We start from the raw sequence: 17,938 nt of genomic DNA, 5'->3' as shown, positions 1-17,938 counted from the left end.
ATATACAGAAAACTATAAAACACTCATGAAAGAAATCAAAGATGATACAAATAGATGGAGAAATATACCATGTTCATGGATGGAAAGAATCAATAAAGTGAAAATGAGTATACAACCCAAAGCAATCTATAGATTCAATGCAATCCCCCATCAAGCTACCAATGGTATTTTTCACAGAATCAGAACAAATAATTTCAAAATTTCTATGGAAATACAAAAAAACCTCAAATAGCCAAAGCAAGCTTGAGAAAGAAGAATGGAACCGGAGGAATCAACCTGCCTGACTTCAGACTATACTACAAAGCTACAATCATCAAGACAGCATAGTACTGGCACAAAGACAGAAATATAGATCAATGGAACAGAATAGAAAGCCCAGAGATAAATCCACACACCTATGGATACCTTATCTTTGACAAAGGAGGCAAGAATAAACAATGGAGAAAAGACAATCTCCTTAACAAGCAGTGCTGGGAAAACTGGTAAACCACCTGTAAGAGAATGAAACTAGAACTTTTTCTAACACCACAAACAAAAATAAACTCAAAATGGATTAAAGATCTAAATGTAAGACCAGAAACTATAAAACTCCTAGAGGAAAACATAGGTAAAACATTCTGTCATAAATCACAGCAGTATCCTCTATGACACACCTCCCAGAATATTGGAAATAAAAGCAAAAATAAACAAATGGGACCTAATGAAACTTAAAAGCTTTTGCACAACGAAGGAAACTATAAGCAAGGTGAAAAGACAGCCTTCAGAATGAGAGAAAATAATAGCAAATGAAGCAACTGACAAAGAATTAATCACAAAAATATACAAGCGGCTCATGCAGCTTAATACCAGAAAAATAAATGACCAAATCCAAAAAATGGGTCAAAGAACTAAACAGACATTTCTCCCAAGAAGACATACAGATGGCTAACACACACATGAAAAGATGCTCAACATCACTCATTATCAGAGAAATGCAAATCAAAACCACAATGAGCTACCTACCATCTCATGCTCATCAGAATGGCTGATATCAAAAAGCCTACAAATAATAAATGCTGAAGAGGGTGTGGAGAAAAGGGAACCCTCTTTCTTTAGGAATAAATCCCACTGTTGGTGGGAATGCAAACTAGTACAGCCACTATGGAGAACAGTGTGGAGATTCCTTAAAAAACTGGAAATAGAACTGTCGTACTACCCAGCAATCCCACTGCGGGGCATACACACTGAGGAAACCAGAACTGAAAGAGACACAGGTACCCCAGTGTTCACTGTAGCACTGTTTACAATAGCTAGGACACGGAAGCAACCTAGATGTCCCTCGGAAGATGAACGGATAAGAAAGCTGTGGTACACATTACACGCCAGTCAGGATGGCTGCTATCCAAAAGTCTACAAGCAATAAATGCTGGAGAGGGTGTGGAGAAAAGGGAACCCTCTTACACTGTTGGTGGGAATGCAAACTAGTACAGCCACTATGGAAAACAGTGTGGAGATTTCTTAAAAAACTGGAAATAGAACTGCCATATGACCCAGCAATCTCACTCCTGGGCATACACACTGAGGAATCCAGATCTGAAAGAGACACGTGCACCCCAGTGTTCATCACAGCACTGTTTATAATAGCCAGGACATGGAAGCAGCCTAAATGCCCATCAGCAGACGAACGGATAAGGAAGCTGTGGTACATATACACCATGGAATATTACTCAGCCGTTAAAAAGAATTCATTTGAATCAGTTCTAATGAGATGGATGAAACTGGAGCCCATTATACAGAGTGAAGTAAGCCAGAAAGATAAAGAACATTACAGTATACTAACACACATATACGGAATTTAGAAAGATGGTAACGATGGCCCTATATGCAGGGCAGAAGAAGAGACGCAGAAGTACAGAACAGACTTTTGAACTCTGTGGGAGAAGGTGAGGGTGGGATGTTTCGAAAGAACAGCATGTATATTATCTGTGGTGAAACAGACCACCAGCCCATGTGGGAGGCATGAGTCAAGTGCTCAGGCCTGGTGGGCTGGGAGGACCCAGAGGAATCGGGTGGAGAGGGAGGTGGGATGGGGGACCGGGATGGGGAATACGTGTAACTCTATGGCTGATTCATATCAATGTATGACAAAACCCACTGAAAAATTAAAAAAAATTAAAAAAAAAAAGAAAGCTGTGGTACATGTACACAATGGAATAGTACTGAACTGTTAAAAAGAATGCATTTGAATCAGTTCTGATGACGTGGATGAAGCTGGAGCCTATTATACAGAGTGAAGTAACTCAGAAAGAAAAACACCAATACAGTATATTGACATATATATATGGAATTTAGAAAGATGGTAACGATGACCCTATAGGCAAGACAGCAAAAGAGACACAGATATAAAGAACAAACTTTTGGACTCTGCAGGAGAAGGCAAAGGTGGCATGATTTAAGAGAACAGCATTAAAACATGTATATTACCATATGTGGAACAGATACCCAGTCCAAGCTCAATGCATGAACAGGGCACTCAACGCCGGAGCCCTGGGACAACCCTGAGGGATGGGATGGTGAGGGAGGTGGGAGGAGGGCTCAGGATGGGGGACACACGTACACTCATGGCTGATTCATGTCAATGTATGGCAAAAACCACTACAATAAAGTGATTAGCCTCCAATTAAAATGAATAAATTAAAAAATACACTAGAATTGTTCCATTTCAATGTGTGAGGTATCACACTAGGTGATGAGGACAGAGCAGTGAATGAGACAGAAAGAGTTCTTCTTCTCATGAAGCTTACAGGCTTAAGAGGAAGACAGTAAAAACAAAACTAGAAATATGACGAATGTAAAGAAGTAAAGGATGTTATAGGAGCAGACAGCAAAGAAATTTACAGGAAAGCTCAAGGAAGGCCTTTACAGGAAGTCAATTTTAAGGCAAGAGTCAAAAGGGAAACAGAATGAACCAAACATCGGTGGATTTGGATGTCTGGGTGTGAGTAGGGGTGGGAGATACTTCTGTTCATTCTAGCAGAGGGAACTGCAAAGGCATGGTGTGAATACAGAAAGACAAAGACTGGCACATGAGGAATTATAAGAATTTGAATATGACAGGACTGTAGAGGTTTAGGACAGAATAGTACTGAAGAAGCAAAGGACCAGATCATGAAGAACCTTGTAAACTACATTAAGGATCCTAAAGGCAATGAAAAGCCACTAAAGGTTTTAAGCTGGCAGGTGAAAAGATTAGATATATGTTTTTAAAAAATTACTCTAACTGTGCAAACTGGAAAATGGAAAGAGGGCAAAACTGAAACCAGGGAAATCAGTTAATATTATAAAATCCCTTAGTTTTTAAATGGTGGTCTGAACTAGGCTGTATCACGGCATATGAAAGGTATAAGAAAAGTGCGAAATATCTGAGATGTAAAATCAGTTTCAATTATGGCTGAATGTCATGGATATAGGATAAGGCAGTATCAAAGGATGAGTCCCATGTTAATTGCTGCAAGAGTAATTAACTAGCTGGATGATAAAACAAGAATAGAAGATGGCAGACGACCAGGTTTTCTGGAGTAAAGATGATGAGTCCAGCTTCAAACACATTCAGTTTGGGTTCCTTCGAGATGTCTAAGTGACGTTATCAGCAGAAAGACATACAGGTCTGTAGCTCAGGAGAAAAATCCTGGGGAGCTGTTAAGATAAAAATGCTCAACAAAGACATAAAAATGGAGTGAGAGCTCTAGTGGGGGAAAAAATAGAGAAAGTGAAAGTCACTCACTCATGTTCGACTCTTTGCAACCCCATGGACTATACAATCCATGTAATTCTCTAGGCCAGAATACTGGAGTGGGTAGCCTTTCCTTTCTCCAGGGGATCCTCCCAACCCAGGGATTGAACCCAGGTCTCCCGCATTCCAGGCAGATTCTTTATCAGCTGAGCCACAAGAGGAATCCAAGAATGCTGGAGTGGGTAGCCTATCCCCTCTCTAGCAATTCTTCCAGAACCAGGAATTGAACCGGGGTCTCCTGCACTGCAGGTGAATTCTTTACCAACTGAGCTATCAGGGAAGCTCCCCCTCACCCCCCAAAAAACTAGAGACATGGACCAAAAAAAAAAAGCAAAGCAAAGGGGACCACAGGAGTAAAACCAGGGATGAGGCACTACAGAGCGAGAGGACAGTGTAATAAAACCGAGGAAACAGCCAACAACATCAAATAGGGCTGAGAGATCAAGCAAATCAAAGTTCAAAAGCAAACTCAAGGTCTGGTTAAAAAATAAAAAAATAAAAATTTTTAAAGAGATGTCATTAAAGACTTCAACTAGAACAGTTCTTTTGGAGCAGTGTGAGAATATGATTACAGTGAAGGAAGTGGTGGGAGGTAGGAAGGAGACAATGAGTATAGACAATCCTTCTGCTAAGTCTGGCTGTGAAGGAAAAGCAAGAGGCTGAAAGAAAGACGGGGTCAAAGAGGTCTGTTACAGTATAGGAAGGATCTGAGACCATATAAATGCTGCAAAGAAGTTGTCAAGAGACAGGAAAAGTTGAAAGTAAAATAAATAGAGAAGGCAGAAGATGGGATCCAGAACACAGATGGAAGGTTGAACCTTGCCCGAAAAGAAAGGGCACCTCTTCCATTAAAACAGGAAAGAAGAAGTGAATATTATCTGTGCAGATACGCTTTACAGAGTTGGTGGCAGAAAGTTAAGGAAGGTCCTGTCACGTGGTTTCTATTTTCTTTGTGAAGTAGGAAGAGAGGTGAGGGCTCAGAGAAGGATTCCTAGCAGAGGACAGACACAGTTGATTATGGGAACATAAACGGACTGCTGGGAAAAGTTTAGGGTCTACTCAGATCAATTACCACACATCTGTGTGATTATCTCTGGTAACAAGTCACAAAATATGAATGCAATTTAGCGTGTATGTTTTATATTGGATAATCTAAAGGAAAAGTTAACAGTTCAAATGAATATAACAGAAACAACAAAAACTGAAAAGTTGCTTTGTTTCTAGGAAAGTTCTTTCTTGATACTCCCTGTAATATATGATATAATTCTCAATGATATATGACATATAGAATTGGCTAAAAGATTTATATAGAGCCAACAAATCAAAACGCAGAAATAAACAGAAATATATCTTAACATTAATAAGCTTTTCCAACTGAAACAGAAAATCTCGGAAGACTCTTTGAATAAAAATTATTTAATTTACAAATTTGGTACAGAGTGGATATGTTAAAATCTAGTTTCTAAGAAAGAAGCTATAAACATTAATAAAAGGAAACTACATTTCCATTCACCTATCCTTCCTGCACCTCTACCTGAACACGAATGGACGCTTCAGGCCATAATGACAACCCTGTTATATCACCTCACCTGAACTCTAAGAATGTCTGGGAAAGAGGTCTACTAGCTCTCAGGCCAAATTTTCATCTCATTTCATCTAGCTCTTTAAAACAGTATCATTATTATAACTCAAAGCAATTAAAAATACTTTCAAGCTTAATTTATAACAAAGAGACATATGAACTAAAATCATACTGGCACTAAAATGTTTACTGATAATAATTCTAATAGTAACCACCACTAGTGGTTTTGTACACAGCATTTTCTTTCTTCAGTTCAGTTCAGTGGCTCAGTTGCGTCTGACTCTTTGCGACCCCATGGACTGCAACACACCAGGCTTCCCTGTCCATCATGAACTCCCAGAGTTTACTCAAACTCACGTCTATTGAGTCAGTGATGCCATCCAACCATCTCATCCTCTGTCGTCCCCTTCTCCTCTTGCCGTCAATCTTTCCCAGCATCAGGGTCTTTTCAAACGAGTCAGCTCTTCGCATCAGATGGCCAAAGTACTGGAGTTTCAGCTTCAACATCAGTCCTTCCAATGAACATTCAGGACTGATTTCCTTTAGGATGGACTGGTTGGATCTCCTTGCAGTCCAAGGGACTCTCGAGAGTCTTCTCCAACACCACAGTTCAAAAGCATCAATTCTTCGGTGGTCAGCTTTCTTTATAGTCCAACTCTCACATCCATACATGACTACTGGAAAAACCACAGCCTTGACTAGATGGACCTTTGTTGGCAAAGTAATGTCTCTGCTTTTTAATATGCTGTTTAGGTTGGTCAAAACTCTTCTTCCAAGGAGTAAGCGTCTTTTGATTTCATGGCTGCAGTCACCATCTGCAGTGGTTTGGGAGCCAAAAAAATAAAGTCAGTCACTGTTTCCACTGTTTCTTTATCTACTTGCCAAGAAGTGATGGGACCTGATACCATGATCTTTGTTTTCTGAATGTTGAGCTTTAAGCCAACTTTTTCACTCTCCTCTTTCAGTTTCAAGAGGCTCTTTAGTTCTTCTTCACTTTCTGCCATAAGGGTGGTGTCATCCGCACATCTGAGGTTATTGATATTTCTCCCAGCAATCTTGATTCCAGCTCATGCTTCATCCAGCCCAGCGTTTCTCATGATGTACTCTGAACAGAAATTAAATAAGCAGGGTGACATTATTCCGTCTTATTATACTCCTTTTCCTATTTGGAACCAGTCTGTTGTTCCATGTCCAGTTCTAACTGTTGCTTCCTGACCTGCATACAGATTTCTCAAGAGGCAGGTCAGGTGGTCTGGTATTCCCATCTCTTTCAGAATTTTCCACAGTGTATTGTGATCCACACAGTCAAAGGCTTTTGCATAGTCAATAAAGCAGAAATAGATGTTTTTCTGGAACTCCATTGCTTTTTCAATGATCCAGTGGATGTTGGCAATTTGATCTCTGGTTCCTCTGCCTTTTCTAAAACTAAAACATCTTGAAACTCATGGTTCACGTATTATTAAAGCCTGGCTTGGAGAATTTTGAGCATTACTTTACTAATGTGAGATGAGTGCAATAGTGCCGTAGTTTGAGCATTCTTTGGCATTGCCTTTCTTAGGGATTGGAATGAAAACTGACCTTTTCCAGTCCTGTGGCCACTGCTGAGTTTTCCAAATTTGCTGGCATATTGAGTGCAGCACTTTCATAGCATCATCTTTTAGGGTTTGAAATAGTTCAACTGGAATTCCATCACCTCCACTAGCTTTGTTCGTAGTGATGCTTCCTAAGGTACACTTGACTTCACATTCCAGTATGTCTGGCTCTAGGTGAGTGTTCACACCATCACTTTTTCTTTCTTACACTTCAGTATTTATCTGACTCTTTGTGACCCCATGAATTGTAGCCTGCCAGGCTCCTCTGCCCATGGGATTTCCCAGGTAAGAACACTGGAGTGAGTTGCCATTTCCTTCTCTACACTTAAGCATGCATGCATTTAAAGAGCAAAATCTGAATTATGCTGCATGGATTTAAAGTTCAATTCTTTGTTTAATATTTATTATATACCTGTCACCCAATAATCTGCAAAAACATGATCACAATGACTACAGAGAGTTTCTTTTGGGTGAAGAATTAGGAAGAATTCAAGAAAAAAAAAATCAATTAATATTAAAAACAATCTTCTTCCTCCAACAGTTAATCCCATTACTCTACCATTTTTAATTCGATTAGAAACAAAAAAATAACTTACCCTCTAGTTCTCAGAATGGTCTTTTCATATTTAAACAGATTTATATGTAAGGAAGCTAAAATATTATATTCTTTACTTGCTTTTTTTAAGTGCAGAAAATGTGTCAAACATCATGTTCTGATTTAAAAGTAAACAGTCTTAAATCATATATCTCTTAGCTTTCACTACTTTGACCAACTGGACACAAATACACTCCTTCATGTAAGTACTATTAGAAAGCTGCCCAAGGTTAAAAGTTTTCATTAAAATAGCAAAAGCTAGTTTGGAAACAAACTTAAATGATATCCTAACCCAAACTACAGAGGGAGAAGAGTGAAAATACATCTAACAAATGAAATTTGTCTAAAAATAAACTACGATCACTCTTCATTTTTAACCATGGAAGTTTTTCTAAAGGTGGAAAATTGTTGTGTTTCCAAAGTAAAAATGATTCAAATTTATATAATCAGTTATGATTATCTGAAAAAGTACAAAAGACTACCCAATTTCTCTGAAATTATCATTCAGTTAGAAAACCCAGAAAATTTAAACAAACCCGCAACATGGGGGTGGAGAGACTTTCATGCACTGAGTATCTACCATTTGTGTGACATATTCCAGATTCAAGGACGCACAGAGAAAAACGAAACAGTTCCTATACCCAACAAGTTAGAGGACGGGTCCCTAAAGGCGCTTCCTCTAGCCATCTGACTATCCCCAGCGGGGCAGGTAGGGGACGAGTGCTGCCTTGCCAGCACACAGGGGAGAGAGCCAAGGGCAAGCTCTACTAGAGTGAAACAAGAGACAGCCCCGCACCACAGATGTACTTCCACTTCTCCAGATCTTCCTGAGTAAATAATACTGTATGTGCGTGCATACTGTCGTTTCAGCTGTATCTGACTCTGTGCAACCCCACGGACTGCAGCCCATCAGGATCCTCTGTCCATGGGGTTCTCCAGGCAAGAATACTGGAGTGGGTGGCCATGTCCTTCTCCAGGGGAGCTTGCCGACCCAGGAGGCAAACCCATGTCTCATGTCTCCTGCACTGGCAGGCAGGTTCTTTACCACTAGCGCCACCTGGGAAGACTGTACCTGAGACACAAAGGAAAAGCTAAAATGACAGTAAATGAGAATGTCTTTGCCTACTGGGGACTATTTAGTGAAAAAGCAAGATACTATTATCTCTGACTGACAGATGCTTAAGTTTGGATCATATCAGCAGTTAGAAAAGGAAAAAGAAAAAGACGACTAAAATCAGAAGATAACTGATATTCTCTTTTTAGAACAGATAATACACTAACTCAAACCCACAAGCCTACATGCGACAATTTATGTTATTAAACAGTGTATTTCATATTCTCTGTATTAACTCATGAACGTATGAATACACACTCGCGTTCATATGTTCACTCAGCTATCAAAAAGAATTTAAATAGTTGCTTTGAATACAAAAGAATCAAATCTGAACCTATCATTTTCAAAATAGCTTCCTGTTAAAAAACCGCACATAACTTATGATTCAGTATCATATACTATAGATGTGTAAGAAAAAAAAGTCAAGAAGGTCCCGTATCAACATGTCAGCAGTGCTTTTATCCTCTGAGCAGTAGGATTAGAGGCGATTCTTACTTCCTTCTTTTCACAGATCTGTGTCTCCTAATTTTTTTCCCATAATAAGCACATATTAATTGTGTACAATGTGTTGAAAACCAGCCGCCTGGTTCTTAACAGCTTTCTTTACAGAAATGGACAAAGTTCTGACATCCCATTTGCCACCACCAGCATACTTACATAATATGGTTCTGCCTCACGTTCAGTTATCTCATCCTGATATAGGGTGAAGCAAGTTGGAATTCGTCCAAACCACACATCTCGAAGCACATCTTTGTCATCTGTCATTCTTCCAGTGGTGAAAGCAGTACATATAGGCTAAATTATTTTCAGCCAAAGTCAAACTGAAAATAAAATGAAGAATATTAGTCTGATCCTTGTAAGAATAAATGAACCTGCCCCAAAACAAAGATTATGGGAAATCAAGAATGCCATAAAGATTTACTTCAAAAAACTACATGGGGCATTCTTTGGAATGAATGCAAAAATCAGTACAACAAATTCCAAATGTAAAGCTATTATTTATTTAAAGAGATCACGGAAGTAACCATTTCAAAATTACATATACAACTAACAAACCACAGCCAAAGTGAAACTATACTTGCAACATCCACTCAAGCCCCAAAAAAGTATACTGCTTATCTAAAGTGAACTCTTCACCTCTAACTTCTGTCTCAGTTTTCTCATCTGTAAAATGGGACTAACAGCACTGACCATGTAAGAGAGATACGAAAATTAAATTCATACATGTAGAATACTTACAATAATGCCTGTAACACAGTACTAGTACTATAAGATGCATCTGTCATCATAATTTACAGAACCAACAAGAGTGTCTCAAAAAAATGTTTAAAAGTCAAAAACTTTAAGAACTTAGAATAATCAAAGGTATTATCTAGTGTAAACTGGAATTATAAGAGTAAAGGAAAATATAACCAAAAATTATGCACTGAGCATTGCTAGTAACACTCACTATAGAGTCACAATTTGATCATTTGATATGCCCAGCTCTGTGGCAGATGCTGAGGGCTTCACGATGACAATGACAATGACGATGGTGGTGATCATTTTTTAAAAACCTCAGGCATATCTGACTCTGCAACCCAATGGATGGTAGCCTGCCAGGCTCCTCTGTCCATGGGGATTCTCCAGGCAAGAACACTGGATTGGGGGGCCATTCCCTCCTCCAAAGGATCTTCCAGACCCAGGGAGTGGACCCGAGTCTCCTGCATTGCAGGCAGATTACTGTCTGAGCACCAGGGAAGCCCCTACAGGCACTGCCCAGAAGGTACTGATTACAAATCTGCTAACACACCATGCACTTCTATGTCCTCTCCATAGCTGTGCAGGCTGGTGGTTCCTCACCTAAAGCAGCCTTCCCCACCTTGTCTTCCACCTTGAACAGCCTTCAGGATCCTGCTCAAAACAGCCTTTCTTCCATGCATGAACCAGGCAGAACCTCACTGCACCTTTACTTTTCCTCTACTGCAGCAGGATTTTCAATCTCATATTCTTTCCACCATACCATATTAATTGCCAAACATTCCTTTCAACTCCAAAATGTCCATGGTTGTAATTAAATGTTACTTTGTGAGTGGTTTCATAAGGGAGGAGGGGAAGAATTTAAATATTAACAGAACTGACAGTGTTCAGGGAAGAATTTTAAAAGATACTGAACTTGAAGAATAGGTAAAATATGGACAGAAGAAAAGACATATAACCCAAGCAGGGCAATACAGCATCAGCAAAGACAGGAAGTGGCAGGAGCAATACATGAGCCAACTTTTTAGGAAACATATTGGGAACAGTAGTAGACAACGAAAGAGCTGACACCGTGACATATTCTACTACCACACATGATTTTAAGCAAGTCACTTTACTTCACTAAGTCTCAAATTTCCTTAACTGTAAAAGTTACCAGGGTTGTTGTAGAAAAAAAAATCTTATAAAGTATGCGACATGGTACTGGACGCAGTAAGTGCTGAGACATAAAAGCAATTATTATTCCTTTAATGTCAAATTTGTAAATATATAATGTAACTAGATCATGAAGTATACCAAATAGATAACTGTAGGTTTTCAATTTTATCCAACAAGCTGTGAGGTTCTATAATGGTGAAATAAAAACAATTATCTGGTATAGTCAGAACTATGGCTTTTCCAGTAGTCATGTAAGGATGTGACAGTTGGACCATAAAAAAGGTTGAGAGCTGAAGAACTGATGCTTTCGAACTGCGGTGCTAGAAAAGACTCATGAGAGTCCCCTGGACTACAAGCAGAGCAAACCAGTCAATCCTAAAGGAAATCAATCCTGAGTATTCATTGGAAAAACTGATGCTGAAGCTGAAGCTCCAATACTTTGACCACCTGATGGAAAGAAAAGACCCTGATGCTGGGAAAGATGGAGGTCGAGAGGAGAAGGAAGCGACAGAGGACGAGATGGTTGGATGACATCACTGACTCAACGGATGTGAGTTTGAACAAACTCAGGGAAATAGTGAAAGACAGGGAAGCCTGGCATGCTGCAGTTCATGGGCTTGCAAAGAGTAGGACATGACTTAGCAAATGAACAACAACAACAAATATGGTGGCAGGGCACAAAAGGAGATCTGAGTCAGAGAAAGGATAGCCAGGAAGCAATGTCAGCAACTAAGGCATAAAATAATGAGTGCCTGACCTAGACTGCTAGCAGTGGATTGGAAACAGACAGGTAGGAGGCTTTTCCAATGAAGAATAGAAGTTGGTAGAAAGATTGGCTGAGGGATAAAGACAAGGACTGAAAAGATTTAATGCTTACAGCAGGCAATAGAGTAAGGCAGTGAAGAGGTTTCGAAACTGGACTGACATGGGTTTCAATGCTGACTTCCTCATATAAGCTGTGAGTCCTTGGACAACAAACCTGACATCTCCAAACCTCGTATCTGTAAACTGAAGATAATTCTAATGTCACAGGTTGCTCTGTGTTTAGCACCTAGTAACCAACAACTGGAAAAATGGAATATGTATTTAATTCCATGGCCCCTCTGCTTGCATACCCTTTGCCCCTTCTCTTGGCCAATGCTTAATCTTCTTTTAAGAGTGAACCTAACATCAGTTTCTTGGGAAGCCTTCCACTAAGCAAATACAATCTAATTACTTATTATTTATCTTTACCGTCATACGGTTTAACAATGCACTGCAGTCATGTTTATCTTATCTTACTCTTGCCTCTCCCAAAACTGACCTGTGAGTTCCTTGACAGCAGAAATTGAGTCATATATACCTTTGTATCTGGGAGGGTAGCACAATTAGCACATAGTAGGTTCTGGAATTTTTGTTAAACACTGGAAAATATATAAATAAATAAAATACATAAACCCCAAATTTACACCAGCTACTTAAGAAACTTCTCCACCTAAACTCTTTCCTAAATTGGTACAATCACATTTTAAATCCAGTGAATTTTATTATTTTATAAAAGTATTTTTCCCTCTCATACATACACAATGATCTCAAACCATGCATCCAACTTGAAGGGGACATTTCAAAAGAACAGACATCTCAAATAGAAATGAGCTTCTTTAGGGTAATGACTACTACCTGACTACTGTATTTTCTACATCTAATTCACAGCCTGGAAAAACGGCAGGTGTGTCCAACCAAGAACACTTAGCAAACAGTATAGTGAGGATAAGAATGTAATGCACAATTAACAGTCCTTTACGCTACAAACCAAGAACAGCTAACCTACTACCTGAGGCTGTTTGTTTGCTGACAAATCCCCAACTATCCAGAAATTACTTAAAATATCAAATACCTACTACTAGTAAATTTGTAAACATCTAAAAATATGCTGGCTGGTCTCCCTTTAAACTCAAAAGTGGGCTCTGAGTACTGCCCAGTGTTCTCATATTTCCCTAGTCCATTTATTCTTCCACTGTCCTAGATCAACTCTCTCTTCTCAGATTTTCACATCTCCTTCCTTACTCTCTCTCAGCTAATGACTTGGCTTTTTAACTATTTCCTTCTATCTGGTTACTAAGGATCACCCGTTTTGAACAGGGGTTTTAAGGAACAGGCGCACCCCCATCCTGGGGGTAGTCTGTAACTTGCCCCAACCTCCAAATGCTGAAATGTCCTGCGGTCCCTGAACCCGACCTTTGGAAATCTCTTAGGGTTTTAAATATCATTCACACAGTAACAATTCCCACATTCATATCTTCAACCGAGACTTTTCTGAACTCTAGTTCCACATATACTACTGTATACTGACATTTCATTTGGAAATTTAGCAAGTGCAAAACTGAAAATGATTTCAGATCTCCCTCTCTCCTTTTCCCCAAACCACTAAGTGGTAACTCCATTCTTTAGTTGCTCAGGCATTAAATTTGGGAGTCAACCATGACCCCTCTTCACAGCTGACCAGCTCTAGTTTAGACACCAGTCTAGAACCTGGCTATTTCTCACCACCTCCACTATTACTACACTGATCCAAGTCACTGTGACCTTTAACTCAGATAAATGCCATAGTCTACCAACAGAGGTCTCAACATTTCCGCAACTTGCTGCAGAGAGATAACAACGTAATCAGGAAAAAAAAGTTTTTAAACACAAGTCAGATGATTTCACTCCTTTATTCAAAACTCTTGTTGTTTAGTCCCTTAGTCATATCTGACTCTTTCGCAACCCCGTGGACTGTAGCCCTCCAGGTTCCTCTGTCCTTGGAATTCTTCAGGCAACAATACCGGAGTGGGTAGACATTCCCTTGTCCAGGGGATCTTCCTGACCCAGAGATCCGCACTGCAGGTGGATTTTTTACCACTGAGTCACCTGGAAAGCCACTCAAAACCAGACCATCTCATTCAAAGTAAAAACTAAAAGTGTTTTTTAAAAAAAAATGTCTTACCAGGCCCTTATATGACCTGGGGCTTCCCTGGTAGCTCAGAAGGTAAAGAATCTGCCTAGAGTTCAGGAGACCTGGGTTCGATTTCTGGATCAGGAAGATGCCCTGGAGAAGGGAATGGCAACCACTCCAGTATTCTTGCCTGGAGAAAAAGGAGCCTGGTGGGCTATAGTTCATGGGGTCGCAAAGAATCGGACACAAGACTGAGCAACTAACATTAACCACCTACTCTGACCTGCTTATCTACTTCTCTCTCCAACTCGCTCCCCCGGTTCAGCCAAACTAGCTGAGATGCTGCTGCCTCAAGGACTCTGGCCGTTCTCATGGCCTTTTCCACGACATCCACATGGCACCTTTCCTTATCATTACTAGGATTCTGCTCAAATGTCATGTTCTCTTAGGCCATCACTATAACTTCCATGACACCAGCATGTCCTATTCCCCTTCATTATTTTTCCTCCACAGCACTTCACATATACTTTAATTAATTTTTAAATTAATGTCTCCCCACCCCAAACCTCAAAGTGAACTTCATGATGGCAGCAATTTTTATTGTCTTCTTCACTGCTTACTGTTTCGTTTATTTTTTGTTCAGTGCCTGGCACATAGCTGGCACTTGGTATCTGTTAAATTAATAAAGTGAACCTACACATGAAGCTTGTATATTATTCTAGACTCTCTTATCCATATAGTATCATTTTGTTTGTTTTTCCCCAATTTTAATCAGCATACCATGGTGGATCAAAGAACATGCTCAAATCCAATATAAAATTCTAAAATTTCCCTCAACTGCTACCCTCAGCCCAGTAAAAATTTGAATTTTACTTTCAAATTCAAAATTCAGTCAACTCCCTTTATGGAAATCACAAAATAATTCGGTTCAGACCCAAGTACACACAGTCCCCAAAATTCCGAAATTTATCAAGTAAATTCTAAAAGGCTTTAAAAGTTCAGTGCCGTTTGACAGCCTCTGGGTTCTGATTCTTGCTAAAAACATGTTGTGCCTCCACACCCTTCAGAAAAATCTAGAACCAATCCAGTTTCCCTAAGCTCCTCAACTTCAGATGTGACTTGAAAATAATCCAAAGTATAAATAAAGTATAGGAAAGTGCTTTGCCAACGGGAAATGGATTTTTTGGCACTAAATATTATTAAAATGAGACTTAATGAATGCTTTGAGAAGATAAACTGGGGAAAACTCCACAGATTTCGGATAGAATCGAACTGCCTATGAAATAACTGTGATCTAAATAACTACTCCACGAAAAATGCAGGTCCTGAACTAAACTCTAGAGCCTGCAATGAGACCCAGGCTTCCTACCTTAGAAAGGAAAGGACGTATTCCCTCCAGAGATCACACAGGCTACACCCTCCAGCCGGCGCTAGAGCGCCGGGGGCGGCGCCTGGGCAACGCCACCTTCCTCGGAGGAACCACCTTCACCCGCCACCACCGCCCGGGGGAGCGCTCCTCTCGCCGCACACGCCCCTCCTTTTCACCACACCTACCTGGCACTTCCCCAACCCTCTTCCTGCGGGCATTTCCTCACACTGGGGTGACAGACACACACGTACCCTACAAGAAGCGCCGGCTTCTCCTCCGGCTTCCTGCACAGGTGGAGAGTGCCCAACACACTATTCCGCCGAGATGCACCAGCCCGGAGTCCCGATGGCTCGCGCAGCCGCAGAAGGCACCTGCCCGGAGGTCGGAGTCGAGCCCAGCTGCACTTCCGCCCTCCGGTATCCAGCAAAGACGGCCCGCAGCGCCGCGGAGCCCTGGAAGCCCACCGCAAGTCCAGTCACCCTCGGCGCCCGGAGATGACGTCATGAGACCCCACGTGGCCCGCACTCCGCCCTCCGAGTTCGGCCCAACCCCGCACGGAGGCTGGAGTCAGGCTTGAGCATGCGCGGACCGAGCGGTCAAACCTCTGGCAAGTTCACAGATGCTCTGCCCTCTTGTCTGTGTTTTTGGCAGTCATTGGTATTTAAGGAGGTTATACCAGTTCTGTGAGAGCAGAGACTTTTACAAATACGGAGATACTACCTCACTGGAGCTTGCTCGCGGCGTCTCTCTCCTGGCTTCCCACAGAAAAATTAATAAAACGTTGGTCTTCAAAGTGTTTTCATATCTATTTTCTCATCTTCACTTTGTCAGAGCCACAGCATGAATTAACAGGCATTTAACAATAAAATACCTGAATACTGAAGCCCTCCCATCCATCCAATTGTATATACCTTTGTCTTCCTGTTGGTTAAAATAACAAGCAATTAGTAAATTCACTTTTAAAAGCTGTTGGCATTGGGTCTATCTAGAAGCCTTATCAGACATTTAAGGTTAGTCTTTTAATTACACATTTCATCAAAATATTATACTATGCATACCGAGCAAATACTACTTTATCGTTCCTGATAATTGGGAAGATTAGGAAAAGCCTAGTATTAGCCACAGGATACTTCTAAAAAGAAGAATCTTCTTAGGGGTTGTTGTCTAGTCTAATGATTTATTAGTGGTGAATCACACCTTATTGGTGGGTCATCAGATCAACTTTGTGGGTCCTGACTAGCATTTTTTAAGTGGAAAAAAAAAATAGAAAATATTGGTAGGGTTCACACAGGTATGCAGGTCAAGAAGCGACAGTTAGAACTAGATATGGGACAACTGACTGGTTCAAAATTGGGAAAGGAGTGTGACAAGCCTATATATTGTCACCCAGCTTATTAAACTTCTATGCAGAGTACATCACGAGAAGTGCTGGGCTGGATGAATCACTAACTGGAATCAAGTTTGCCTGGAGAAATATCAACAACTTCAAATATGCAGATGATGCCTCTCTAATAGCAGAAAGTGAAGAGGAACTAAAGGGCCTCTTGATGAAGGTGGAAAAGGAGAGTGGAAAAGCTGGCTTAAAACTCAACATTCAAAAAACTAAGATCATGGCATCTGGTTCAATCACTTTATGGCAAATAGAAGGGGGAAAAGTGGCAGCAGTGACAGATTTTGTTTTCTTGGGCTCCCAAATCACTGCAAATGGTGATTGCAACCATGAAATTAAAAGACTCTTGCTCCTTGGAAGGAAAACTGACAAACCTAGAGAGCATATTTAAAAGCTGAGACATCACTTTGCCAACAGAGGTCCACATAGTCAAAGCTATGGTTTTTTTCAGTAGTCATGTACGGATGTGAGACTTGGACCATAAAGAAGGTTGAGCACCAAAGAATAGATGCTTTCAAATTGTGGTGCTGAAGAAGACTCTTGAGAGTCCCTTGGACATCAAGGAGATCAAACCAGTCAATCCTAAAGGAAATCAACCCTGAATATTCATTGGAAGGACTGATGCTGAAGCTCCAATGCTGTGGCCACCTGAAGTGAAGAACCAACTCACTGCAAAAGACCCTGATGCTGGGAAAGACTGAAGGCAAAAGGAGAAGGGGATGGCAGAGGATGAGATGGTTAGATAGTATCATCAATTCAATGGATATGAGTCCATTTGGTGGACTCATGAATTTGAGCAAACTCAGGGAGATGGGGAAGGACAGGGGAGCCTGGAAGGCTGCAGTTCATGGAGTCGCAGAGTCAGACACAACATCGACTAAACAACAACACATGTTAAGGTAAATATTGTTTCCTGAAACTTTTATTGTAATATGTATGTGGTATACACTGGATAGGAATATGAAATACATTTCTTGATATGGGCAGCAGTCAAAAAAATTTGAAAGTCACAGTCCAGTCCACTCCACATAATCAATGCAGAAATCCTCTCTATGCATCCTCAACAGACAACCATTAGCCTCTATAAAAGAGTTCTTGGGATAAAGTTGCCCTTCCTTTCCAATGGTAGCCAAAACTAAATGGAATTTACTCTGAATTGTATCCAAAAAATTAGGTGAATTAGTGAATGGATAGAGGGATGGATAGATGGATA

General features: G+C 40.5%; 1 protein-coding gene across 4 annotated transcripts in view; it reads right to left on the bottom strand.

The window, feature by feature from the left end:
- ATG5 (autophagy related 5) overlaps positions 1–15,815 on the bottom strand; it is a 120,683-nt gene extending 104,868 nt beyond the window's left edge. The window contains exons 1-2 of one of the 4 annotated variants that reach the window (XM_065911558.1): positions 15,587–15,815; positions 9,313–9,476 (exon numbers count right to left, since the gene is read on the bottom strand). In XM_065911558.1, the coding sequence (XP_065767630.1) occupies positions 9,313–9,420 (108 nt within the window). In that variant the 5' untranslated portion in view covers positions 9,421–9,476; positions 15,587–15,815. Of the gene's footprint in view, positions 1–5,711; positions 6,418–9,312; positions 9,477–15,586 lie in introns of those variants that run through there. The other 3 variants (XM_065911559.1, XM_065911557.1, XM_065911556.1) reach the window with 3 other exon arrangements.
- Between the last annotated feature and the right edge of the window lie 2,123 nt (positions 15,816–17,938).

The sequence above is a fragment of the Muntiacus reevesi genome, chromosome 19 (genome assembly GCF_963930625.1).
Source record: "Muntiacus reevesi chromosome 19, mMunRee1.1, whole genome shotgun sequence".
NCBI classification, from domain to species: domain Eukaryota; kingdom Metazoa; phylum Chordata; class Mammalia; order Artiodactyla; family Cervidae; genus Muntiacus; species Muntiacus reevesi.
Note: the sequence above shows the minus strand (reverse complement) of the source record. Positions and strands in the feature narration are given on the sequence as shown.